At 41.9% G+C, this 27,203-nt stretch overlaps 1 protein-coding gene across 1 annotated transcript in view; it reads right to left on the reverse strand.

The window, feature by feature from the left end:
• Window positions 1-4,708: 4,708 nt before the first annotated feature.
• Window positions 4,709-27,203, reverse strand: part of Stk3 (serine/threonine kinase 3) — a 235,904-nt gene continuing 213,409 nt past the window's right edge. The window contains 1 exon segment of the mRNA XM_032914403.1: window positions 4,709-5,951. Coding sequence (XP_032770294.1) covers window positions 5,793-5,951 — 159 coding nt within the window. The 3' untranslated portion in view covers window positions 4,709-5,792.

A 27,203-nucleotide genomic window follows, 5' to 3' on the forward strand; every position in this document is an offset into this window, starting at 1 on the left:
ATCCATCCATCCATCCATCCATCCATCCATCCATCCATCCATCCATCCATCCATCCATCCATCTATCTATCTATCTATCTATCTATCTATCTATCTATCTATCTATCTATCTATCTATCTATCTGTCATCTATCTAAACAAATGTTAGGAAGTCTGACCCTTAGCTGGACTGTGCTCAAGGTGTCTGGGATTGATTGAGTTCTTGTGCAACGGTGATGTGAGCAGGTCGAGGTACGAAGGCCAAGGGGACTGTGGCATTCGTTAGAGAAGAGGAAACAGAGTTACCTACCTCCTAGTGTCTCACACCCTAGTGCTCTCCTTCCCCCGATGCCATGCCCCTCTATAAGAAGCAGCAATGTTTTGGGTTCAGGACCTGGACAAATCATTGAATGTCATATTTGAGCTCTCAGAATCCTATAAAGATACAAATTATATATAATATAGAACCAAATTCTTTTAAGTATAAAAAATGATACATACTTCCGGATATTTTCTTTAAGAGTTATTTTTCATTTCTATAACCAGTGAAGTGCAGACATGCAGATCCTATGAGGGTCTGAAAACACAAACTAGATCTTGAGTAGAACCAAGGCTAACTGAGAGCAAGTCAGTTACATATGTGGTATCCACATGGACCCAAGGATGCTAAGACTTGATAAGAAACAGCCTTTAGTGGCACAAATGATAAATTCCCAGACAGATCTTTACAAATCAGGCTCTAGAAGCCACCTCAATAGCCATCCCTGTGATAGGAATAGTCCCAGAGCTTTAACCTTAGCTTTCTGTGCAAAGGAAATGCTTTTAACAAAGGAATGACAGCTCCTCATGTAAATTCTTATCCAAGAGGAGCACCAGTTTTTAAAAGAAAGCCTACATGGATTCTAGATGGGTCTAAATCATTTTGAAAAACAATACATTCGTCTTCCAATGAATACTTTTTTTTTTTTTTCCCGGAGCTGAGGACCGAACCCAGGGCTTTGCGCCACTGAGCTAAATCCCCAACCCCGAATACTTTCATTTTTATTTCTGCCAAATGACACATGAAAGTAAAAAGGCTAAGCTAATCTCTATCTCTGTTATTCCAGGGACTTAAGCTAAACATTTTAGAGGTATCAGAACATTTGCTCATCACAATTTTTGCATTATTACAAACTGATTTCTTCAAGATTTTTATTTCATGTTGACGGGTGTTTTGCCTGCTTGTATGTCTGTGTACCACGTGTTCAGTGCTCAGAGGCCAGAAGAGTGTTTTGGATCCCTGTGACTGTAATTAGAACATTGTTGACTACCAGGTAGATGCTGGGAAATGAACTCAGGTCCTCTGGAAGAGCAGCACACACCGAGCCATCTCTCTAGCCGCCTATTACAGACTTAAATACAGCTTGGTTAAGTGGTTATTTTTGCCCAGGGCAAGGAAGATCTGGGATCTGAACCCAGACCATTTACCTTCTGATACCAGGCTCCTCCTCTTACTACCTTAAGGCTTCTCAAAAGCACTGACAAAGGCAAATAGAACAGAACACATTAGGGCTTACAAGACAGCCTACAACCAAGGCAAGAAGGCTCTTCCTGAATGCCAATAACTTAATGTCTTTGTGTAACACATCATGGAAGGAAGCTTGGTACCCACAAGCTCCTCCCCCATATGGAAGGATGCCATTTCAGAAAATGTAGGTTCCATTGAAAGGAAAAAAAAAAAAAGCTAAGAATCAGCTCACACCTATATTAAGTTTTATACTCTGAGTTCATCACCAGGTGGGCATCTTGTGTTTATTACACACTGTGGTCTACTGAGAAAGCACTCCGGTGATGGCCCACGGAAGCTTTGAGCATTAACCAGCTTGCGTTAACCAGCCGTGACTTCATTTGATGTCTCTAAGCTTCTTTCAGTCTCCTTTTCTTTTTCAGTAGACGGAGTATGCATTTTGTTGTGAAGTCCTGAGCTAATACATCAAAAGGACACATCTTAATAGAGCTCAAACAAGGCTGACATTATGGTTACTCTAGAGACAACCTATAAACAATGAATACTGTATAAAATAAAACCCATTACTATCTAATACCCAGTACTCTATATTCAGTACAGTGGCAAGCACCACAGGGAAATAGATCAATAAACACCTCTGCTTTGAAAAACTTTACAACCCAAAATGAAGGTAAAGGAAGTAATTATGGTAACAGGTAAAGCATTAATGAAAGATGAGGTCATAGATATCAGCTGAGCCATGCTGTGGGTCTCAATACTAGGTCAAGTTCTCTCAACTTGTTGGTCAATGTTCTGTCAGCAGAGAGAGTAGTTGTGATAAGGTCCAATGTGAGAGAAAAACAAACTTAGGATTGTCTTTTAAAGGCTGATGGAAAGAAACAAGTCCTGTGGCTTTCCTTTTCCAGTCTTTGTGATGAAGAAAGTAATCGGGAAGGAGGTGGCTGAAGTCAAGTGTTTTGTATAGACACAGAAAAGGGAGAAGTGAAGTCAGTCCTGGGTGCAAGTCACCCCTTAGATACATCAGAGTCCCCAGTTAAAATACATAAAAGTTCCATGGGTCCAGGCTTCATCATATCAAAAGCAATACTCATTAGATCCAATTCCTCGTCTCCTGTGCCAAACAAGCTTCCCTGACAAAATAGTATTCGGATGAGATCTCTAATCAAGTGCCTGTGCTGAACAGTAACACCGCAATATTCCAATTAGTTAATTCTGTTTAGAGTAGCAGTTTTAGAATTTATTCATTAGTCTTTAACATTAAAATAGGAAACAAAAATAGCATTTCTATTGAATGTAAACATGTCAGAATTTGAGATTTCCTGAAGGTAAAACCATCCTGCTGATATATTATGTAAGTTTTGCTGGAGAAGCAGCATACCTGGCAGTGAGTTGTGTAAGATTCAAACTTAAGGACAAAGGCTGCCTTAGGCAGGTAGAATTTAGGCTAACACCCTGTTCCAGGAAATGAGCTAACCACCTTTAGCAGTCCCCCATCCTCATGAATGAGCTAACTGCAGTAGGGGTGGGATCCTTTGCCACCCACTTTGTGTGCCCAAGATTTTCCCCACCAAGGGCGTCCAATGATTTCAAAGGACAAGAGGTGGCCACCAATGAATTCAAAAGGTAATAGGCCCCACCAACGAGAAATAACCAACTCATGCTGTTACCTAAAGCCTACACCCTGAAACAGTATAAAGGGCGTGGACCTTTGTTCTTCATGGTCGCCTCTGTCCCGAGTACAGGGTCACCCCAGTGCACTGGATCATTAAACCTCTTGCTTATTGCACTGCTCTCCATCCCCGTGTTTTCATGAGTGGGACCTCCCAGACGTGGGACTGGTCAGGTCCTACAGCAGAGCATGGCTTCAAACCCTAGGGGCGTCATTCAGTAAATGACAGATATAAAAGGCACATGGGTAACATTGCTCAGCACAGTGTCAAGGTCCTGAAGTACAGGTGTCATCTCCTGAAACCCATTTAAGACTATTTTCTCTCCAGTTTATATGGACTAAAGTTGCAGCCCACATTTTGAACACAGAACTGTTTATGTTAGAATAAGGTATGATAGCACACTGTGATGGCAGTAAGTTCATTAAACCAAACACAAAACGCTCTCTCCTTATAGGACAGGGCTGGGTTTCCACAAGCTAAAGCCTTGACTCATTACCCTCCATTACCCTCATAGCACGGAATCTGGTAAAGGGTGGGTAGGTGTGGGACAGTATGCTTTCTTATTTCTGGAAAGTTCTAAGTAGGGAGGGTTAAATAAAAACTTTCATCTTAAATTCAGAAATAGCTAGAAAATTCCTTTTCCTGGGTGCCATGATACATTAGGCTAAACTTAAAGACACAAAGGTTTCTTTCATGATCATCCTTCAACTTTTTTTTTTTTGGGTGGGGGAGGGAAGATAGGCTTAGGGAGGGGGAAGACAGATTGTTAGAATGTTTCGACTCATTTAACACAGCTCTAAAGTAAAATACTCATTGCTCCTAATTCCCCTAAAATATTTGTGTATGTCTAGATGTTTTTATAATAATAGGGTATATAGTATTCACAAGTAATGAGGACATGAACGCCCTTGTCCTGCCCCACGTACCACAGGAAGTACAAGTGGCTAAGAACCTTGTTGAGTCAGGTGGGCAGAAATTACCTTTGTTAAGTTTTTGTCCATTTCCAGTAAGTGTTTTTGCTTGGGTTCCACCAAGTGTTAGTCTGGTGACAAGAAAGACTATTAAGAAAGAACACCTGGTGGTATGAGCTGAGGAGCTGTCTTACCTCAGAAAGTGGACTCCTCTGATGACAGTGTGTGGGATCCAGGGAAACACATTGGGATGCATGGAGTAAGTGGTTAGTGTTGAGTCATCTTGTTTATTTTCAGCCTTATAATTTATATATAATCATACAATATGCTTCTCATAAGGATCCAGCAGAACAAAACCAACGTCACCTCAAGGCATGATTGTGGGAACAGTGCTGTTTTAAAATGGTGGACACTTTCAGTAGCTAATCTGCCTGTAGTGAACTTCAGCCTCAAAGGAAGCCAGGCTCTCCTGACCCTGGAACAACTCTTGTGCTCCGTTCAGTTGCTGCTGTTTGAAGTGAGTGTGACACTTGTCAAGGCTCCTTCCACTGTGGCAAGGACCAGTGGACTCCATAAAGTCACTGAGGTTTCAGCATCACCACTAATGACAGCTCAACAACAACAACAACAACAACAACAAGTTCTGGGTGGCACAGTGGAATTTATTTGTCTTTGTGATGCACACATAGTAATTAACACATAAAAGAACACGATATCAAAATGGCCATGTGTAGTGCAGGAAATGACTGGTCCCAGGTCAATTACACAAATGCTAATGCTTCTCAGAAAGGAGCCTTTTTCTAATGCTTTCATTTTTTAGGCCCTAAGGACACACAGTTTTAGTATAAACATATTACTGCTTTATTGTCAGATACATGATGCTTACCAATTCCCAGGAGATGAATGAAGTCAACAAAAGCCCTGTGACAGAAGCATGTCCCATAGAATGAACTTGAAGTTACTACAGACCAATAAAGGACACATTAACGACTGCACCGTCTTCTCGGGTTTCATGTCTTAAAAAATATTTCCCACACTTTTTTGGTGCAAAAATTCATTGATTTCTTTGGTTTTACACTGTATAACTCTTTTTGACCTATGTATATATATTTTATTTGTACCAATATCAAAATCAAGAATTAACACTTATAAAATTGTCTGGTCCATGTGGACATTATGGCTTTATTTTTATTGGAGATAAAGGAATACACCCATAGCTCCCTGCTTAGTGTACAATTTGGTTGTGTGTTACAATCTGCTTTGTGTCTGGACATTCACCAAAACTATCCTGATCTTTTCTTTAGAAAAACCAAAAAAAAAAAAAAAAAGCTGCATAAATAAATAAGTCTACCTAGGGGGTCAATAAATAGGCTTCTCCACAGGAAGGAAGATCAGGGCAACACAAGCCCTGCAGTGCTGTGAGCCCTAAGCAATGGCGCTGGACTCCGGCTCCACAGGCGGCTTCAATCGCAGGTTGGTTCTGTTGCAGGTAACGGCTGGCAGAGAGAGAGGTGCGCATGTGTATTGTTCTCATCCTTTTAAACCGACGTCAGCGAGGACACAACTGCAAAGTTTGCTTTTGGGAAATTTATCTAGGTGTGTACCATCATTTTTGACTTCTAAAAAAAATTGTAGAGTATACATTTTAGGGATTAAAAAGTATTACAGTTCCTTCAATTCCTGTGTTGCTTGGTCTCTGGTCACACAGAGACAGAAGGGATCTGGTCAGAAATTCTGCTGCCTCCTCTTTTTGGCATCCATGGCATCCAGGATGGGCTGTCTTTTCGCACTGTATCTTTGATGCAGTTCTTCTATTTCTCGTTCCATCATGGGGTCCAGTGCTTTTAGCCGCATCTGTAGTTCTTCTAAACTTAGATTTTTTAACTAATGTAGAAAAAAAAAGAAATTAACATTGTAAAATCATCCAGAATATTGTGAAGCATACTGAGTTTTAGAGTATTTCAGAAATTTTTTTACACCATCTTTAAAGCATGTCAACAATTAAAGCAAAAATTCTTTCCCTGAAAAAGCCACACCTCAAGTAATTCACAGCCAAGTGATCAGTGCCTGCACTGTCAGAGAAGAAGACTGCATGATAGAAAAGTAAGATTAGAAGCCTGTTTGAAAAGGCCCAGAGACAAATGTGCCACTGTCAATAGCAGCCTGAGTGATGTTCTGCAGGTGGTCTTCTGCAGGTGATGCTCTCTGCTCTCTGCAGGTGATGCTCTGCAGGTGATGCTCTGCAGGTGATGCTCTGCTCTGCAGGTGATGCTCTGCAGGTGGTGCTCTGCAGGTGATGCTCTGCAGGTGGTGCTCTGCAGGTGGTGCTCTGCAGGTGATGCTCTGCAGGTGGTGCTTTGCAGATAGCTTTCTACTTTCTGTGCCTGGCCAGCTCTACCATGAGCAAAAACCCAATGCCAACAGACCAAGAACTGGACCAGACTCAATACAAATACCTAAAACTTCACCTCTTAAACAGAAAGTTACATTAGCATTTTTAATGATTTATTTATTTATTTTATGTATATGAGTTCTCTATCTATATGTTAGCTACATATCAGAAAAGGGCATCAGATCTCATTACAAATGGTTGTGAGCCACTGTATGGTTGTTGGGAATTGAACTCTGGGTCTCTGGGAAAAACAAATAGTGCTTTTAACTGCTAAGCCATCTCTCTAGCCCCTACATTAGGATTTTTTACCCTGAGTGATTTGATAAAATAATTTTATGGTTCAAAGGAAACCCACAGCTGATTCCAACTGCAATGGGTAAGCTCTGTTCTGGGTGTGGCCAATCTGAGAATAAAATGTCTATGTAATGTTTACCAGATAAGTTAGTGATTACATTGGTTTTAGGGGACAACAGCACATTCCTTACTGCTTGACATAATAACACCAGGAAAGAGGATCCTGGTATCTATACAAGGGGATAAGATGTGTTGTTACATAAAAGGATCCATGGCACCCTGGGCTCCGTCCCACACACTCACACAGTCAGCTTCCACCCTATCAACATTTAAAATAAACCCTACTGGACCCTGAAGTGGGTAAGGGCTCTTGCTGTCAAGCCTGATGGTGTGAGTTCAATTCCTGGAATGGAGAAAACCAACTTCTTCGTTGTTCTCTGACTCCCACATAGGTGCCGTGGCGTGCATGTACTCACCAACTCCTAAATGCAGAATGTAAAACCCTGAAACCCTGCCTTTCCTTATTATAGTAATAGTGGAAAGTAGGTAGCTTTTAACAAAGAGGGGAAAAAGCCCTGTCAAACACTGCATCACAGACTGCTACTATCATGTCGTCCTTACCTTGATGGGTAAGTTAGGAAGACCTGCTTCACTGCCCCTAAGAAGCCTGGAGATGTGAGGAAGGGTGAGGATCGAAGGACAGACAGCAAAGACTGAAGGACAGATGGGACCCAGGCCAGCACAGTGGCAATGGGACAGTGCCTGAGGAGTTCCCACAGTATCCCCATGCGTTTCGTAGGATAACATATATTGCTTTTCAGAACGGATCTGCCCCAGAGAGTCGCTCCACCATTAACTCAAAGCACAAGAGGCACAGAGACGCCCCCAGGAGAATGGACTGGATTAGACTGGTCCAAGGTCTCAGAGAAGGTGTGTGCTGGGATGCAGAGAGTGAGGTCAGGCAGCTGCCATCCCCAAGAGTCGGACGAAGCAGGTTTGAACTTCAGGGAGCCATTATTCTGGATAAAACCATTATGTGAGAGCAGAAAGACTAACGACAAAACAGGAAGCTGGGTTTTTAAAGACGGCAACTGTCCAGTTGGTTATTTCATGAGTCAAAGCTGGAAAGTACTCTGACTGCGTAAGTCACCCAGAATAGTAGGGCTGAATGGCGTTTCTCACGGATTCTCCGCTTTACTCAGCATACCTGGCCCAAGTAACTCCTGCTTCCCAAAAACCAAATTCACTCTCAGCCAGAAAACAAAACAAAAAGGAAACAAAACAGACACCCCCTCCTCCAAAAACCCCTAAAAACAAAAAAACAAAACAAGGTTCTGAGGACACTGAGAATGAGGCACAAGACAAAGTTCCAAACGATGTGGCCAGAGGGCATTCAGCTCAATGTGAACACTGGCGCTGGCTGTGTGTACCTAGACCTGCTGTGCTTCACTGCCCGGCACAAAGCACCCTCCTTGTTTTATTAATTTTATTTTTTTTTAGAGGAAGCATCTTTCTGTACAGCTCCAGCCTGGCTAGCCTCAAGCTCAAGATCCTTCTGCCTCATGGGTCTCCTAAGTACCTGTGGATGGTGCTTTTAACTATGCCCAACTTACATTTGGCTACAGTTCACAGTAGACTATTGTTTCTCCACTAATTTAAAAGCTGCGTGTCAAGCATACATTTGTTCCCTGCTCAGTTCCGTTTTAAGCCCCTCAGAGATAAGAAGGAGGACAATTAGAGCCCTCTGCTGGATACAGGTATGTGACATTGGTCTCAAGAGCTCAGACATGGGGCCACATTTCTGGAGAAGATGTGCCATGGAGCATCTACGGAGTCCAATCCTATGTTAGTGTTCTACGCCATATCGCTATTATTTTAAATTATGCATCTGTCTGTTGACTGTGTGTACCTGAGTTCCAGGGGAGTCTCCTCAGGTAGGTCAAGTCCTCTGCAAGAGCAGCAAGTGTGCCTACTGCTCAGCCAGCTCTCCAGCCCCACTTCAGTGCTCGTAAGACATCGTTTCTAGTTCAGCATACATTAATCTTTCCCATCTTTAAAGTTCTACACCATACAATTTAAACAATAGAATTGGTATTTGACTCCAGAAAGTGTTTTCTAATCAAGCTGTATCTGAGTTTCATGACCCTATTCTAGACAGTCTAACTTTTTTACCTTTATGGACTTAACACGTCTAGAACCCACCCTACTCACACCTGGAACCCATGGCATACAAGTGGGCAGGAGTAAGAGCATAGGGCTTGGCAGGCTTGGTCACCCAAGACCAGGGCAGCAGCCCAGCACGAAAGCAAACAGCAGACAGGACTTTGAAGTCTCACTGGGACACTCCTGTGGCTTCTCATCCTTCCTTCCCTGGGGCAGGCGCCAGTAGTAAGTAAATGATAAACAACAGCAATGGCTTGGATTCTGGGGCAGACAATCTCAACAGACGTTTAAGTTTTCAGTGTAGAACATGTGTAAGGAACGGGCTTGCGGCACTGGTGAGCCGTCTCTGGCACTCTTAGGGAGCTCTGTGCAGGTGCTGCACTGTAAACCTAACAAGGTGCTTAACTCGTCTTTAGTTTGTCTCACTTGGAACAGGAAACCCTCATAGGGTATTGTACAGAAAATCTAACTTCTCTAGTAAAGACACAGAGCCCAAAAGAATCTTTCCTTGATAGCGTCATTATTAACATATAAAATATATATAACATTTATCTGGGCTACATAAGAATCTTCTCCTTTAGAAACCTTCCTTTGAAAGGAACCTGTCACTCCTTTTTTGATGTCACAGGATCATATTCTTCTATGTCTGTATCAGGTCTCCAAATCTACTGAGTACTAGGGACATTATTAATGACCTTACAAAGCTGGTCACGAGGAGCAGGCTGTCGATGAAAGCCTGGTGTAGAGTCAGGAAGACAGGGCAAGCGTGGGGAAGGTTCGTCCTGATTGTTTTTTTCCTTTTAAGTTTGGTTTTTGGACTGGAGTTGTGTAAGGCTGGGATTACATAAAATGACTTCTGCATAATTTATAGTTAACTACGTCCTCAGGTGAGGCTGCCAGGGAACTTCAGAGAAATCCTTTATTAAAATATTTATTCAGATTTCCTATGGACCAAGCACTATAGACAAGGAAATAAATAAAACACTTCTCACAAGTATGCAATCCGGCTGCCAAGGAAGGAACACACAGAGCTCACCGGGGTGTAGAGTAGAAACAGAGTAACAGTGCAAGCAGCAGGATGCACAGGATGCACATGGAACACAAGTGTGTGTCACCTCTGGAGGCCTAGCAGGCTGCTGAGAGCCAAGAAGAAAGGAGGACAGAAGAGAGACCAGAGGGGAGGGGAGGGCAAATGGAGATGGCTAAGGCTCTTAAGTGTGTTACTACAGATTTTCCATGATAAGAAATGTTATCCGGGGTCAAAGGGATACAAATTGGAAGTGAAGAAGTCAAAATATCACTATTTGCAGATGATATGATAATATACTTAAGTGACCCCAAAAGTTCAACCAGAGAATTACTAAACCTGATAAACAACTTCAGCAAAGTTGTTTATCAAATTAAACAAATCAGTAGCCTTCCTCTACTCAAAGGATAAACAGGCTAAGAAAGAAATTAGGGAAATGACACCCTTCATAACAGTCCCAAATAATATAAAATATCTGTGTGACTCTAACCAAGCAAGTGAAAGACCTGTATGACAAGAACTTCAAGTCTCTGAAGAAAGAAATTGAAGAAGACCTCAGAAGATGGAAAAATCTCCCATGCTCATGGATTGGCAGGATTAATATAGTAAAGATGGCCATTTTGCAAAAAAGCAATCTACAGATTCAATGCAATCCACATCAAAATTCCTACTCAATTCTTTATAGAGATAGAAAGAGCAATTTGCAAATTCATTTGTAATAACAAAAAAACCAGGATAGCTAAAACTATTCTCAACCATAAAAGAACTTCTGGGGGAATCACCATCCCTGACTTCAAGCTGTATTACAGAACAATAGTGATAAAAACTGTATGGTATTGGTATAGAGACAGGCAGGTTGATCAGTGGAACAGAACTGAAGACCCAGAAATGAACCCACACACCTATGGTCACTTGATTTTTGACAAAGGAGCTAAAACCATCCAGTGGAAAAAAGATAGCATTTTCAGCAAATGGTACTGGTTCAACTGCAGGTCAGCATGTAGAAGAATGCAGATCGATCCATTCTTATCACCCTGTACAAAGCTTAAGTCCAAGTGGATCAAGGACCTCCACATTAAACCAAATACACTCAAACTAATAGAAGAAAAAGTGGGGAAGAATCTGGAATACATGGGCACTGGAAAAAATTTCCTGAACAAAACACCAATGGCTTATGCTCTTAAGATCAAGAATCGACAAATGGGATCTCATAAAACTGCAAAGCTTCTGTAAGGCAAAGGACACTGTTGTTAGGACAAAAAGGCAACCAACAGATTGGGAAAAGATCTTCACCAATCCTTCAACTGATAGAGGGCTTATATCCAAAATATACAAAGAACTCAAGAAGTTAGACCGCAGGGAGACAAATAACCCTATTAAAAAATGGGGTTCAGAGCTAAGCTAAGAATTCACAGCTGAGGAATGCCGAATGGCTGAGAAACACCTAAAGAAATGTTCAACATCTTTAGTCATAAGGGAAATGCAAATCAAAACAACCCTGAGATTTCACCTCACACCAGTGAGAATGGCTAAGATCAAAAACTCAGGTGACAGCAAATGCTGGCGAGGATGTGGAGAAAGAGGAACACTCCTTCCTCCATTGTTGGTGGGATTGCAGACTGGTACAACCATTCTGGAAATCAGTCTGGAGGTTCCTCAGAAAATTGGACATTGAACTGCCTGAGGATCCAGCTATACCTCTCTTGGGCATATACCCAAAAAGATGCCCCAACATATAAAAAAAGACACGTGCTCCACTATGTTCATAGCAGCCTTATTTATAATAGCCAGAAGCTGGAAAGAACCCAGATGTCCTTCAACAGAGGAATGGATACAGAAAATGTGGTACATCTGCACAATGGAATATTATTCAGCTATCAAAATCAATGCCTTCATGAAATTCATACGCAAATGGAATGAACTAGAAAATATCATCCTGAGTGAGGTAACCCAATCACAGAAAAACACACTTGGTATGTACTCATTGATAAGTGGATATTAGCCCAAATGCTCGAATTACCCAAGATGCAATCCACAGACCACAGGAAGCTCAAGAAGAAGGATGAAAATGCAGATGCTTCCACTCCTTCTTAAAAGGGGGAACAAAAATATCCATAGGAGGGGATATGGAAGGAAAGTTTAGAGCAGAGACTGCCCCACATGTGGCCCATACATATACAGCCACCAAAACCAGATAAGATTGATGAAGCTAAAAAGTACATGCTGAAAGGGACTGGATATAGATCTCCCCTGAGAGACACATCCAGAGCATGTCAAATAAAGAGGTCAGTGCTAGCAGTAAACTACTGAACTGAGAACAGGACGCCCTTTATGGGAATTAGAGGAAGGATTCAAAGAGCTGAAGGACTTGCAACCCCATAAGAACAGCAATGCCAACCAACCAGAGCTCCCAGGGACTAAACCACTACCCAAAGACTGGACTGACCCAGGGCTCCAACTGCATGTGTAGCAGAGAATAGCCTTGTTGGGGCACCAGTGGAAGGGGAAGCCCTTGGTCCTGCCAAGGATGGACCCCCAATGCAGGGGAATGTCAGGGGCGGGTAAAGGAGGTGGATGGGGAGGGAACACCCGTATGGGGAAGGGGAGGGAATGGAGGCTTATGGACAGGAAACCCAGAAAGGGAATAACATTTGAAATGTAAGAACTATATCTAATAAAAAAAAGAAGTGTTATCCAGTAAATGATCATGTATGACATTTGAAACATTTTCTTAAATGGCAAGTACAGAAAATAGTTTGTCATGGAGGGAAAGGGAAGTTAGGAGGAGCTGACATCAGGCTCCATCAGCAGACTGTGGACAAGAGGGTAGAGGCCCAGGGCAAGAGGACAGTTAGAGGGAGATCTAAGGTAAAGAAAGACTTAGGGAATCACCCTTATTTCAGCTCCAACTTAAGCCTACAATAGAGGAAGATTATACAGGAAAAAGAGTTCTCTCCTGATCACATGATCTATGCTGTGTATAACACAAAGAATGCCCACGCCCTGGTATTTGTAGTCAGAGGCCTTGTCATTCAGCTTGCTGCCACAGTGGGTGACAGACACCAGAGTAGGGGAACTCAAGGGAGCACACAAGTATTCTGGCTCATGTGTTCAGAGTCTGCAGCTCCGGCCACTGGGTTCATGTGTTCGGAAGCTGCGATTTGTGGCAGCTGGGTTGTATGTTTGAACCTGTGGTGATGCAGAATAGTATGATGGGAAGAAACTGTGGCGGAAGGCGCTCTCCTCACTGTGGACAGAAAGCAGAGGTGGAAGAGACCAGAGCCAAGGCAGACCCTTCAAAAACATGCGTCCTGTGGCCTCCTTCTCTAACAAACCCTGACTCCTAACAGCTCATCACCTATGAACTAATCAATCAGGAGCAAGACATACTATAAAATCAGTTCAGTTAAACTATACGGACCTTGGAGAAACAAATTTTGGTATGTGGATATGTTAAAAGTTACTATTTATGCCAAAGCCATTTGTTTAAGCACAAAGTTATACGTACGATTTTCACAGATGCCATCAGTACAAGCAGGGACCTCAGGGATCTAGTGTGACTCATTTGAGCAGAGGAAATAGAGTGGTTTGCTCAGAGTTACATCCTGGGTAATACAGAGGAGCCTCTGCACCACTGCAGCGTGCAGCCCTCCCGTTTCACATATTGGTGACTGGCACTCAACTGCTGTTCTGCTAAGTCTGTGGGAGAAAATTCCAAATTTATCTTTCTACTCTTCCCTCCCGCTCTCTGTCTGTTCCCCCAGCATGCTTCTTTCTCCTGAAGTGAGTTCAGGAACAGGACCTTTCTCCTGTCTGGCCTGGATAGAAACAAGAGCCCACACGCCGGTTGTGACCATTTAATTTTGGAGAGGGGATTACTTGGCACAGGCTCGAGGTATGCATTTCTGACCTATTAGACCTCAAACATTTAAAATAACATTTTGTGTTTTTCAATTAAAATCTAACAGATTTTCTTCGGTGGTTTTATAATGGGGGACAAAGAGAAGGCAGGAGAGAGTGGAAACCTGCTTCCATCAAAAGGCCAAACACTTGCAGCCCACAAGTGTAACTTAAGTATCTGACATGAAATTTCACTGGACATTTTGGTTATGTTTCCAAGTAGCAGAAGTAGTAGAAGAAGAGCTCTGATGTCACTGCTATTGAGAAATCCCCAGGGTCTCCAAGCCACGTGAGACCCTCAGTGGGACACTCAACAGGAAAGGTACCAGAGGAGAGCCTTGCACAGGGCATGTGAAATGCATAACCAGAGAGGCTCAGGCACCCACAGCTGTCCTTTTCTTAGGCTTAGGTTAGCTGGCTAATTTGTTTCTGTTTTTGTTTTAAATGATACTTTCAAGAAAAGTCCAAGCCTCTTGACAATAACAGACAAATGGGCACATAGATATTTGCTCATAAATTAAATAAAATGTCAAAAGTACTTTTCAATAGAAGCCACCATTCCCTCTGAAAAAGAGTAATTTGTCATATGTCTTATGTGATGACAGCCCCAGTTTACCACATTTCATGCCAGAGAGGAGTCTGCCCATCTGAATCCAAAGCATTATACTTCTCAGTCTCTAAGGAAAGAAGACCCCAGTACTGAATGCAAACCAGTGCTCCCCACACACAAGACAGCACAAACAGTAAAAAATAGGGTTAAGTCAATCTCCTGATTGATAGGTTTGATTGTTTAAGCTTCGAGCAATTAGGATTATTTCTCAATTCTAGAAATCCTGCTAACCAGGAAGTGCAGGTAGTAAAACTGGAGCTTTAAGCTGCACCATTTATTTTACTGTCCAATCTAAAAGGTCATATTTAGGTTAGAAGACTGAATTACTTTCTATATCTTTAACCATCTAGGAGAGAAAAATCCTTCGATTTTTTCCATATTTTTCATATTATTTTGTATTTTGTATATTGTAGATATTTCTTAAAAGGCTTAATTAAAAAGAAGCAACGGAAACAGGAATATAAGTGATTTAAAATATTTGTTCATTCACTTATTTTGTGTGTGTGAGTGTATGAGGTCAGAGAACTTGCAGGCGCTGGTTCTCTTCCTCCACCAGCCTGTCCTGGGGACTGAACTCAGGGTGTCAGGCTTGGTGGCAAGGGCCATCTTACCAGCTCACTTACAAAGTGTTAGAATGTATAAGTGTGGTAGCATTTTGAGCTTAATGGTTCATAAGATGCTGGCATAATCAATATGTCAGAATAAACGAGACACACTACAGTGAAGCAAACAGTCCTGAGTATAAATAAATGCTAGCATGTCTAGTCAAATGGGCCATCAAGAAAATCCTGTACAAAGTTTATTGTGTTTACTTGGAAAACAAACTCTTCCTAGCAACAGTTTAAGTGAATCCCACAGATGCTACAGAAATTATTAGTGGCCTGTAATTAAAAAATCATGCATTGCTAATACTGTATCCTGACTCTTCCCCATCTGCTAGCAATTCCAGCGATAGGAACTACCAACAGAATGCCTGACAACAATAATTTTTGATGGCAATGTCAATGCAGAATTGCCTATTGCATTTTGTAAGATTTACCCACGCACGCCTTGGGCTGCCCTGAGTTGTTTGTGGCCTGGAGCAGCATGCTGCTTTCCCCTTACTATTTCATTTTATCTGAAATTCTTACTGCACTTACAAACAATCTGGTTTGGCTTTAAAAATGCTGTATACAAAGTCTGTCATACTCATTTTCCCAAAAGCTGTGAGCACAGGCGAGCCTACTGATCAGCTTAGACATAAGCCTCTGCAAGGACACAGAGAAGTGCAGCAAGAGGTACTTTAAGATTAGGAATTTGAAACAGTGTGCTTTTTTTATAATTTATTTTCTAGCACTGTGAACAAAGGAAATTTCACATCAATGCAAAAATTCATGTCATGTTTACACGTTTAAAAATATGCACATACAAAAATAAGATAGTGATTATTTTCAGGCAAGTGACACACAAAAGAAAAGCTGAACTGCTTACTATAAATCTCCCATAAGGCACAGTATTATACACTGCATCATGATCAAATCTGCTAGAGACTCCTCTTCCTCAGACAGGCAATAGTCACCATATTCTGAAGGGTGCCTGTCTTTGATGACTGAATGGCTGCATATATTCTGGGATTGCCAGAATGTTCTGTCTTTTTTTGGCTATTTAATATGAGACCATCCAGGAGTAAATGTAAGACACTTAGATTTTCACTCCCAAAGAAAGAAAAGCCAGTTCTTGTGGATGCTAATGGAAGAAATGAGAGAAAGGCCAATTACTGGTCATTTACATGGACGTGCTGGACAACTCGGAGTCCTGTGAGCTAAGTCTCTATCACTGCTGCGGGTGTAGATATTATCAACCCTAGATTACAGACCAGGATGCTCTGAGGAGCCAGGTGATTCAGTGGGTGACAGCCAGAGGAGAATGTGTGGTCCATGGCATCAACCCCACTCCATAAATCTGAGCTGGACCAAGAGCTCTTTCTTGGGTCTTTAAAGAACTTAAAAAACACCTTGAAAATCCATTTAGTATATAAAGTGCATTTTGAATTTAAATTTTATTTTATGCACATGGGTATTTTGCCTGCATGTGTACGTATGTATCACCTGTGTGCTTGGTACCTGAGGAAGCCTGAAGAATACAAGGAATTCCCTATAAGTGGAGCTACAGGTGGTTGTGAGCAATGATATGAGTGCTGGAAACAGAACCTGGGTCTTCAAGAAGAGGAACAAGGGCTCTTAACCACTGTGAGACATCTCTCCAGCCTCATCATGGAAAGGCTGGTTTTTTTGTTTTTGTTTTTTGTTTTTTTTTTTTTTAAAAAAAAAATTTATTTTTCTACTTAAAATTTATCAGGGGTCCAAATTTCTTTAAAAAAAAAAAAAAAAAAAACAAAACCAAACCCCAAACCAAACCAAAACCCAAACCCTTACCCTTCCCCAGGTTGGATCTAGAAAAGTATTTTCTTTAATTAAGGTACTTTAGTCATGACTGGTCTAATGAAATGGCTGTATATGTTTTCCACCTGGCCAGCTGTTGAGTGAAATAAATACATCTGTCCACAGCCCTCTGAGACAGATCCCATATTTTACCAATGGAAATATGATCTAAGAATCTCAGAGTAAGAACCCTCCCCTTCACACACGGCAGGACTTCGTTAGATGCCACGGTGCTCTGCGGAGCTTGGATGAAGCAGATGAATTACAGACTGGGGAAAGCATCCACGTTTTGTTTGTTAGACCTTGGCCACACATTTAAGAAAGGGATGACAGCATTTGAGTCACACTCCTCAGTGGCAGCTGACACCATTTCCTTTTATGCCTTTCAGTTTCTAGTAAGTGTTTTGTCTGCTAAAAATAATCAGGAAAATGATTCAAGTACAACTGTGCTCTTACAATACACAGCTTTACATTCCAGGTCCCGTACAAGGAAAACTGAGTAACTAAAGTCAAACAGTAAATACATTCTTTTGATATATAAAGGATGGATTAAAAAATAGCTATGCATGATACCTTATTCCAGCAATTTTGATTAACACTCCCCCCCCCCATATAGGGTTTCTCTGCGTAACAGAGCCCCACTGTCCTGGAACTCACTTTGTAGACCAGGCTGCCCTCCAACTCACAAGATCCGCCCATCTCTGCCTCCCAAGCACTGGGACTAAAGGCACACGCTATCCAGCTTGGATTAACATTTTTAATAGTTTAAAACACAAAGATATAAATAAGGAATAGCCAAAGTAAGTGATTATGTCTTTCGACTAAACATTTTATCAAAACAAAAGCTATCTATTATGAAGGATCACAACCAACACCAGAAAAACACTGCAGGTGGATGAGAGGGCTCAGCAGCAGGTGGACACGCCTACTGTGGAGACCTGGTGACTCCAGTTTGATTCCCGTGACCCACATGTATGAAGGAGACCTCACTCCTGAGGGTTGTCTTCTGACTGTAACACATGTACGGTGGCTTTGTGTACCCCCAGTAAGAAAGAATGTAATTTAAAAACTCAAAACAAAACAAAAACCAAACTGTATGCTTCGGCTGGAGAGAGCACACATACAGTAGGTAAGTGTTGTCTTGCAAGCATAAGGACACAAGCTCAGGCCCCAAAGCTCTTGTAAAGCACTGGCGAGGTGGTTGGTGCTTATCACCGGTACTGAGAGGCTGAGACATGAGGGTCTTGGGGGCTCTCTGGCTAGCCAGCCAGCAAGGCAGTCAGCCAGACTAGCGAAATTGGCAAGTCTCAGACTAATGAAAGATACTATGACAGCAGACACACAGACACAGACAGACAGGATGGCTTTTGAGGAATGACAATGTAAATATATGTGCACGTGTGCATATGTACATACACACATATACACAAACACACACATACTCATGCAATGTGTTTAAAATTGTTCTGAAACTAGCTGACTAGGCAGCTAAATCTCTATGGGACCATTACATAAATTTAAAAGCTTATTTCTCTAATAAATATTTTCATCTGTATAGTGCCATATTTCTCTGACATGCCTAATGAATGTGAAGTGCATCCCACTGGCTTCATTAAAAGTCTAGAGCAATTATGAATGTCAACTTCATATTAAATGTGAATTCTGCCCCCTTTCCTTAGCAGGGGGCATGCCAAGAGCTTTCTATCCCCTTAAGGTCTTGGTTGTGAGGGGCTGGAGGAGACACTTTTCTGACAGGGTGGTTATGAACAGTGGGGGTAGATCCAGTGCTTTGCTGATTACTAGTCATCTGTCTGTCTGTCTGTCTACAGAAGAGGCAGGAGTGTGTGTATTTCATGATGTAGGGGTATTAGCACAGTGCCCAGTCATCTTGGCATGGGGCAAACTAACTCTTGGGGGTATTGTCTCCTTTGCTCTTGAAGCCACTTGGGCAGACTTAACACCTCTGCCCTCTCTGGGAGCACAGTCACCATGGAGATTCTTCTCCACACTCTCTAGGAGCCTGGGCAAGGTGTTCATTTGACTCTTAGCACACGACACTAGGGCCCTGTAATCTTGCAGGCCTTGGTTCAGCCTACAGAAGCTTTGTAATGATGTATACCAATGTGTTCCTCAAATGCAATGTTCAGAACCGACTTACATACAGTGAGTTTACATGACGGGTCAGCTCAGCATACAGCTAGCTGACTGAGGAAGCAATGCCAGTCCTTTTTTCTGGAGGCACCGCCATTCCACCATTCCCTGTGAACATCTCCCTCAAGAACCCTGGTTTGAATTTAATCTAGGTAAGGCAAAAAACAAAATGAAACCAACCAAACAAACAACACAAAACAAAAACAAAACAAAACCAAGTTTTTTCTTTCCCTTAGACTGTCAACTTTAAAAAAAGAATTAACTTTTAAAATTTTAACTGCAAACTTAAGCATTTAATATCCCCAACTGACTCTGTGGCTACATGCTGAAGTGCCTGCCCAGCTGAGAAAGGCCGTCCCTGAGGAGAATGGGACAAACAGGCCTGTGTGGCCCTGCAGCACTGCCCTGAGTAGCACTCTGACTAGAACAAGCAGACAGGATGGAAGCTTTATAGGGGTCTCTTTATTAGTGAAAACCCAGAAAGTTACCTCACTCTTTGCCTCCTTCAGCATCCACTTCTCCCTCCTTTATCTTGCAAGCATTGATTAACAGTAGAGTGAGCAAACCAGAGGCCAACCCTAGAAACCCCTGCAGCCATGAGTGCCTAGGGTTGGGACTAGAGCCTAGAGCACTGTTTTTCTTTCTTTAGTAGTTCCTTTTTGAATGCACAAAAAGTGGTATGTTCTTGTTACTGGAGAATCTGGAACCCCTGCTGTGGACACTAATGACAAACAATTCTATAGCAACAAAAACTCTTCTTCAGCACTGTTATACATACATTAGTTTAAGGATGTCTACTGTGGTATCAAGAAGGGAAATTAGTGCATGGCTGGCAGTTACCAACTGAGCCGTCTTCCCAGCCCCAAAGGGGGTGGGGTTTGTGGAGGAAATCAGAAAGATTATCGTGGGGAAGTCACAGCATTTTGAGTACACTTGATAAATTTCATCTTAGGATAGACACACATTTGTACACATTTATTCTGTGTTGGTATTCTGTCTAAGCTCCACCCGCACAGCTACCTGGGAACAGCCAGGTATGCTCCGCCCCACAGTTACCTAGCAACAGCCAGCTGTGCCTGACTATATAAGGGGCTGCTTGCCCCACTCCCTCTCTTACTTCTCTCTCTTACTTGTCTCTTACTCTTTGTTCTTCTCTGTTCTTGCCCCCTTCCCCTTTCCCACCACATGCCCATGGCCCGTGCCTTTTCTCTCCTCTACTCTTCTTTTCTCATTAAACCTCTCCACATGGAACCATGTTGTCTGGGTGTGTTCTGTCTGGGCACGGGCCAAGATTTAAACCCTAACATTCTGAATGTCTGATAGGACATTTATGCTCATAATAAAGAATATCATTGTTTTAGAGAATGGCTTCTACCAACTGTTCTGCAAAACAGTAACAATGCCATCACTTAACGTGCCTTGGCAAGTACAACAGGCAAGGACAGCAGCTCTTATTCATGTCACCAAGTGGGTTCATTAGTGGACTTCCCTGCTGTGGAGACATCACAATACTTATTATATGATTTAAATATTTCCATAGCATAAATATGTAAAAATCACTTAGGAAAATCACTTTATAATAAAAATATAGGTCAACCATAATACATGAATCATGAAATTGAAATAGTAATGGATAATTTCTTTGGATAATGTTGCAGTCATGTAGCAACACCTAAAAAATAAACAGGATCCCGTTTAGTTCTGGAGCATCAACACATATAGTTCTTTTAAAACACAAATTATAGCAAATGATATGATTAAAAACATAAAAGGCAGTGATAAAGTAGATATCAAAGACCAGCACTGTTATTAGTTATACTGCTTAGAAAATAAAATTATTTTAGTACTCTCCATCTTAGAATGGCATAGTTTGTGGCTGAAATAGTACTTTTAGTTTCCTAGCTATTAACAGACAATGTGAATTCAATTAAAACTCCAAGAAGGGCACAGGGCAAAGGTGTTGCATGCTTTTAATCCCCACACTCAGGGAGGCAGAAGTGGCCTGTGAGTTCTAGGCCAGAATGGTCTACAAAGTGCGTTCCAAGCCAGCCAAGACTACCCAGAGAAACCCTGTCTTGAAAAAACAAAAACAAAGCAAACAAATACCCCCTTCCCCAAAAGAAACAAAACCCAAACCAAAACAAAAATAACAACAAAATACTCCAAGAAGATGTCCAGGAATGGACAGGAGGGTTCTTATAAAACTGTTAGATATATGGAAGCTATGCCCAGTTAGTAAAGAGGTCTTGGGAAGATCTAAAACCCATCCACCAGCCCAGGAGAGAACATCTTCCCTTACTCCTTCATTAACAGTCGTCCAAACGTATGGTTTAGGTAGCTGCTTGTGGTGCAAGCATGAGGACCTGAGTTCAGATCCTCATCATTCATGGAAAAGTTGGGTGTTCTAGTTCCAGTACTGGATGGGGGCATAGCATGCTGATAGGCTGATCCCTCGAAGTGAATGGCCTGCTAGTTTAGTCACATTAGTTCAGGTTCAGGGAGAGACCTTGCAAAAAAAAAAGAAACCATGACCACGGAAAACACCCAAGATGGACCTAATGCTATCCATCTAAGGTTCAGGAGGGTATAAAATGAGACCAGCGGAACATTACTGTCTTAGGTAGGGTCCAATGACTGAGGCATCAACTACCAAAGTTAACCACCCAGGGCTCTGGTCGGCAGAGAGGGCAGCAGTGTCTGTGCAGTGAGCCATCTTGTCTGTCATTACTTGTAATAGGTACTCAGCAAACGTCATGCTTGGACCAGTATTACAAATGAACAGCTGCAAGGACTTTCATGGTATTTCAATGAAAAAAGGTGTGAGAGGGCAGGACTTACACTCTGATTTCTACCTGCTGACTCACTCAGTACAGCACAAAGCATGGGGCAGTCTGCTCTAGTGTTACCTTTAAAATGAGTACTTTCCCAAACGTCCCCAGAGGCTGTCAGTGCCAGGGCAGTACCAAGCTGACATACCTGGGAGGCAAGGCTCCAGCCAGACAGCTGCTTTCTGAGTGGCTTCACTGCTACTGTGACAACACAGGCAGAGCCCAGCTAGGGTTTTGCAGAGTACAGCTAATCATACTTTGCATCTACACACTGCCAGGTCAGGAGACAGTGGCTGTGAGTGGGAACTTGGGTATCAGAATTTGAGCTCTGGTTTGAATAATACACGCTAATATGAAGTAGTTTCAGTAGTCAATCTTTACATTTTATTTTACAGGATGAAATTTCAGCTCACTAAAGTCAATTCTAATAAGGATTGGGGAGGTGCATGTGTAATTAGGAAGCAAATGAGAGGCAGGCTATGACTTCTACTGGAAAGGTCACAGACGGCTACTTCAAACGCCAGAGCTCCTGAGGAGCTTCCCACAATGCCCGTGTCCTGTAAGTGGCTGACGTATCCTGTTGTTGAAAGAATAGCTCATGCATTGGGTAACTATTCTGAAACTATTTTGTATTCTCAGACAATACCATGTGATTCCCAGTCCCTAGTGATACAACAGACCGAGCCATGAGTGCTAACACCTGGAACTAACAGAAGCATTCGTAAGCAGGAATATTGCAAAAAAGATGTTCCTTGCCTTTTTAATTCAGAGGAGGTACAAATCGAAATAGACACATTGAATTTGCTAAGAAACAATTACTAAACAGAGCTGGTTCATACACACTGCTCTCTACGGGTATCAGTGCTGTCTTTTAGTTCCACTGGTCCATTTTCTTTAGGGACATCCATATGAGCAGACGTTTTCAGCTACTTCTCTTTGCCAGAGTGCTTCTTCTATGAAAGGTCCCCCACCCCACCATCATCTAGCACAGTCCTTGTGTCCTCAGCAGTGCACCATAGCCCAGCTGCAGCACTGCCAGGCACGGCTCTGGCTGCTGCTTTCTTCCTGCAGACATACTGTGTCATCTACATCGTCAGCCTCACACAGGGCCTGCTAGCAGACTGTCGTCCTTCTCACAGCCTACACTGGCTGTCACATCAGCAGCTGCAGCAGGCTGTGCTGCTCAAATAAGAAAGGACTCTTAAATATGAAGGCACCTGTGGATTTTGTTAACTACCTTCTAAGTTTTCAGTCACCCAAAACTAGTTTTCACTGGTCTTTTTCTCATTCTGAATTATAACAATACCAAACAGGGCGCGAGACTCTGCCAGGATGATGGTAGTGGGTCTTTCTCTTTCCCTGGAAACTCTCTGCTTTGAGCATTCAAAGGAGACACTGTTTAGTGGCTCCTAGAGGAGTGAGCTTCTTAGCTATCTTACAGCATAGCTAAATGGTAAACGACCTGTGACTAGTTTGTGACAGGTTTTCAAGTTCCATTAAGAAAGTTGCTACTGGGAACCAGTAGAAAGGAATAAAAATAAATACTCTAACATTACCTGAATTGTATAGGGTGAGTTCTGAGTCCTCGACAGGGTGGTGTGAGGTCAAACACTTAAGCTCAGGAGGTGCACATGCTTGTGACGGATGGGGTGCTTCAGCTGATCGCTGGCCCTTGAGTACTCAGGAAGGTGGGTCACTTTCAGATTAGTGGTTTGTGGAGCTGAAGAGCATGAAGCCACTGCGCTCCATGGACATGAAGCTCCCTCTCACAAGGACAGGGTCTCACTCGGCCTCCATGGGAACAGCAGGTCTTTGGCTAGCCAGCACCCTCTGGTGCCCATATTTGGTGCTGCACATTTTTCACCTTAAAGAGAGAAGGCCTGCTTTTCTATTTTTAAATTTCACTTAAAAAAATGTTATTAATGTGTTTTGAAAATATTTTCTAAACCAGAAAGGAATCACCAATAGCACTGATGGGCTGTGTGTAAGGCAGTAAACTACATATGGATAACTTTAGAATACTAAGCTGTTTCTATGCTTCTGTGAGAGAGTATCCCTCGGACTGTGTTGGACACCCCACTGAGGAGCTGAGTGCGTGAAAAGACCGGGGCAGCATTTGGCTCTTTACTTTTTTCAGGCTTACTCTGCAGGAGATAGTCCTCTATACTGATTCATGTTCCTATGGATACGTATATACAATGATGGTAATATATGGATCAACTGCTTGCCTCTAGCCGACACTGTTATCATACATAAGAAGCAACGGTTTTTTGTGAAACAGTAACATAATATAATTTGTGAAAGTTTAAAGTTTTAGAAGAGTGACCTTTTTTATAAACCCAAAGAATTTTACTTACGCTAGAAAATTCAGTTTTACTTTATTTTTGCCTTAACTACAAAAAATAATTTAAAATTAATCACTGTTGCTAAACTAGCAAAAATGCACATAAGGAGATAATAAAATCAGAATGTGAAAATCCACAGAAAACAGAGTAAGAACAAGTACGTATTATAAAATCCACATTGAGTTGGCAAAATGGTCTAAACATTATAAGATTAAATCAATGACCACACAAAGCACTTAGCATTTTTATAATTCTTTAATTTTGTAAAGTGCTTTCAAAACTTTATTATTCTTTTATAATTCCTAGGAGAGCACAGGGTGACATAATAGCCTTTTAAATGACTGAACAAGAACGTTCAAAACGGACCATGAAAATAAGCCATTGCCTGGCATAAAAGAAGGTATCTCGTGATTTGAATCACAACACGGAGCTCCAAATTCCTTTCAAATATGAAGCAGTGTCACTTACCATCGTGTTCCATCTACATGCCTCACTGGTGTTAGCGGAGGACTGCAGCCCCCTGCTTACTGACCACTGCCTTGTTACTCAGAAACAGAACTACATTTTGTCCTGTGCACCATCTAGCTCTCTATTTCATCCTTTATGTCAACAAGAAATACCTTTGAATATCTCACATTTAAAATAAGCATATCAAAAAACCAGGGACTGAAGATGTCTTGGGGGTTAAGAGCTTTCAGAGCTCTTGGGGGCTGAGCTTCTAGAGGACTTGGGTTCATTTTCCAACACCCCGAGTTTGCTCACAACTGTAGCTAAATCCTATTCCAGAGGATCCCATGCCTTCTTCTGGCTTCTATAGGTACTGAACATAAGTGGTGCATAACACACACACACACACACACACACACACACACACACACACACACGCACGCACGCACGTGTGCGCGCAAAACACTTGTACACTTAAAATAATAAAATAATTTTAAAAATTTAAAAAGAAAAACAAGTATAGGGCTGGGCATAGGTAATGTACACTTGGAATTCTGCCCCAGGAGACTGGGAGGGGAGCACACATTCTGTCAGTCTGTGCTCTTACTGAGAAACTGTATCACAGTTAATCAATTAATCTATCAACCAACCAATCAAATAAATCTGCCTTGAAGCTCACCCACAATTTCAACTGCCACAATGCTGTATTTTATGGTAAGGTCTTTTTGCTAAGCCCCTGCCATATTTAAAGGTTACAATGCATACTCATGCTGTCTACTGATGGGTCTGGATGTGTGTCTCTTACCTCTCTTCTACCCTCCTGCTCAAGGCCCCCTTAGCTCGAGCAGGCTGTTTCTAAGACTACTAGCTAGCTTTCTTTCTCCCATGCTTCCCTCCGATTTATTCTCTAACAGTAGTTAGCTAGAACTTTTCTTTTAAATCACCCTGAGCCATACCATGCCCCTAAAGATCCTCAGATAGCTAGCTGCTCTTCATTGCATGTAACCCTCTGACATGGCCATTCATGAATGCAGACCGGCAAGGGGCTGCAGCTTTGGTCATATGACCCTCGCCAACATACTTGCCTTCTCATCGTCACGTCACGGTCTCACTTTTGGTTCTTCGTAGTCAGCAAGCTCCTTCCACACTGAGCTATCAGTTAAATGTTCCAAAACTTAAGAGGCTAGAATTAATGGCCACATGCTTTTCTATGATGAAAATGCATTTGCACTTTCCTACCTTGGCTCCAAGTTGTTGCTAACACTGTTCCCTTTGAAGTTCTACTCATTTTTAGGATTGAAATTAAGTGGACTTCATCAAGTCTTCCTGGTCAAGTGGTCTCTACAGAGTTAGTTACATTTTCTCTATGCACCTAAAGGCGGCACCTATGGCTGTGTTACAATGTGCTGTTGTGCTGTAAACAATTAAACTACCTGTTATACCAGAACTGCACAATGTGAGAGCCAAGCACAAGGCTGGCCTTGATCTTCAGATTTCAGCATTTGGTACTTAACAATGTTTTGGTCAAATAAATAAGAATCCAGAAAAAAACATAACTCATTTGAATTCTGCAAACCTCTATAATATATTCAATCTATTATTAAACCTATTTAATCTGCAATTAATTTTTATCTGGACATTTATCTGGACGTTGGCTTTTGCACTGGGACTGGACGCACAGCTTTAAGCACGATGGTACGTGATCTACCACTGAGCTGGGTCAGCAGCATTGCTCTTCAGTTCTCACACCTTAAATTATAAGGTGGTTTGAACTCACCTTATAATTCTGACAGGCCTTGATTTGAAATTCTCTTGCTTTAGTTTCTGGAGTAGCTAGAATCACATCCCCATATCTCTAGGTCTGGCTTCTGACTCCGTTTATTTCTGAGGTAAATTTTTTGTCTCCCTTAGATACAGAAAAGCTTTAATTTTAAAGAGCCCATATTTTATTATTTCGTTAATACTTAGATATATAATCTTTTAAATTGTGTGTGTGCGTGCATGTGTGTGTGTGGGGTTGTACTTTTGTGTACAGATATCCTTCAAAGCCAGATGAGGGCAGCAGATGGCCAGAACAGTGGTTACAGGTGGTCACAAGCTGCACAATGAGTGCTCAGAACCAAACTAAGGTCCTCTACAAAGGGAGTAGGTTCTATTAGTTGCTGGGCTGTCTCTCAGCCTCCATCCATCATCCATCCATCATCCATCCATCATCCATTCATCATCCATCCATCCATCCATCCATCCATCCATCCATCTATCCATCCATCCATCCATCTATCTATCTATCTATCTATCTATCTATCTATCTATCTATCTATCTATCTCTATCTATCTATCTATCTATCTATCTATCTATCTATCTATCTATCTATCTATCTATAAGAGCTGACTATCCAGGGAGAAACAGGAGTTACTATTCTAGTAAGAGTGGATACTAATTGGCGTGATTATCGACCATAATCCCTTAATTTATTAGTTACATTTCCTTAAAAAATTCTTCCTACCAATTTATTAGCATTGATCAACATTATCATGTATTTAAATATATTAAAAGGC

The sequence above is a fragment of the Rattus rattus genome, chromosome 1 (assembly GCF_011064425.1).
Source record: "Rattus rattus isolate New Zealand chromosome 1, Rrattus_CSIRO_v1, whole genome shotgun sequence".
Lineage (NCBI taxonomy): Eukaryota > Metazoa > Chordata > Mammalia > Rodentia > Muridae > Rattus > Rattus rattus.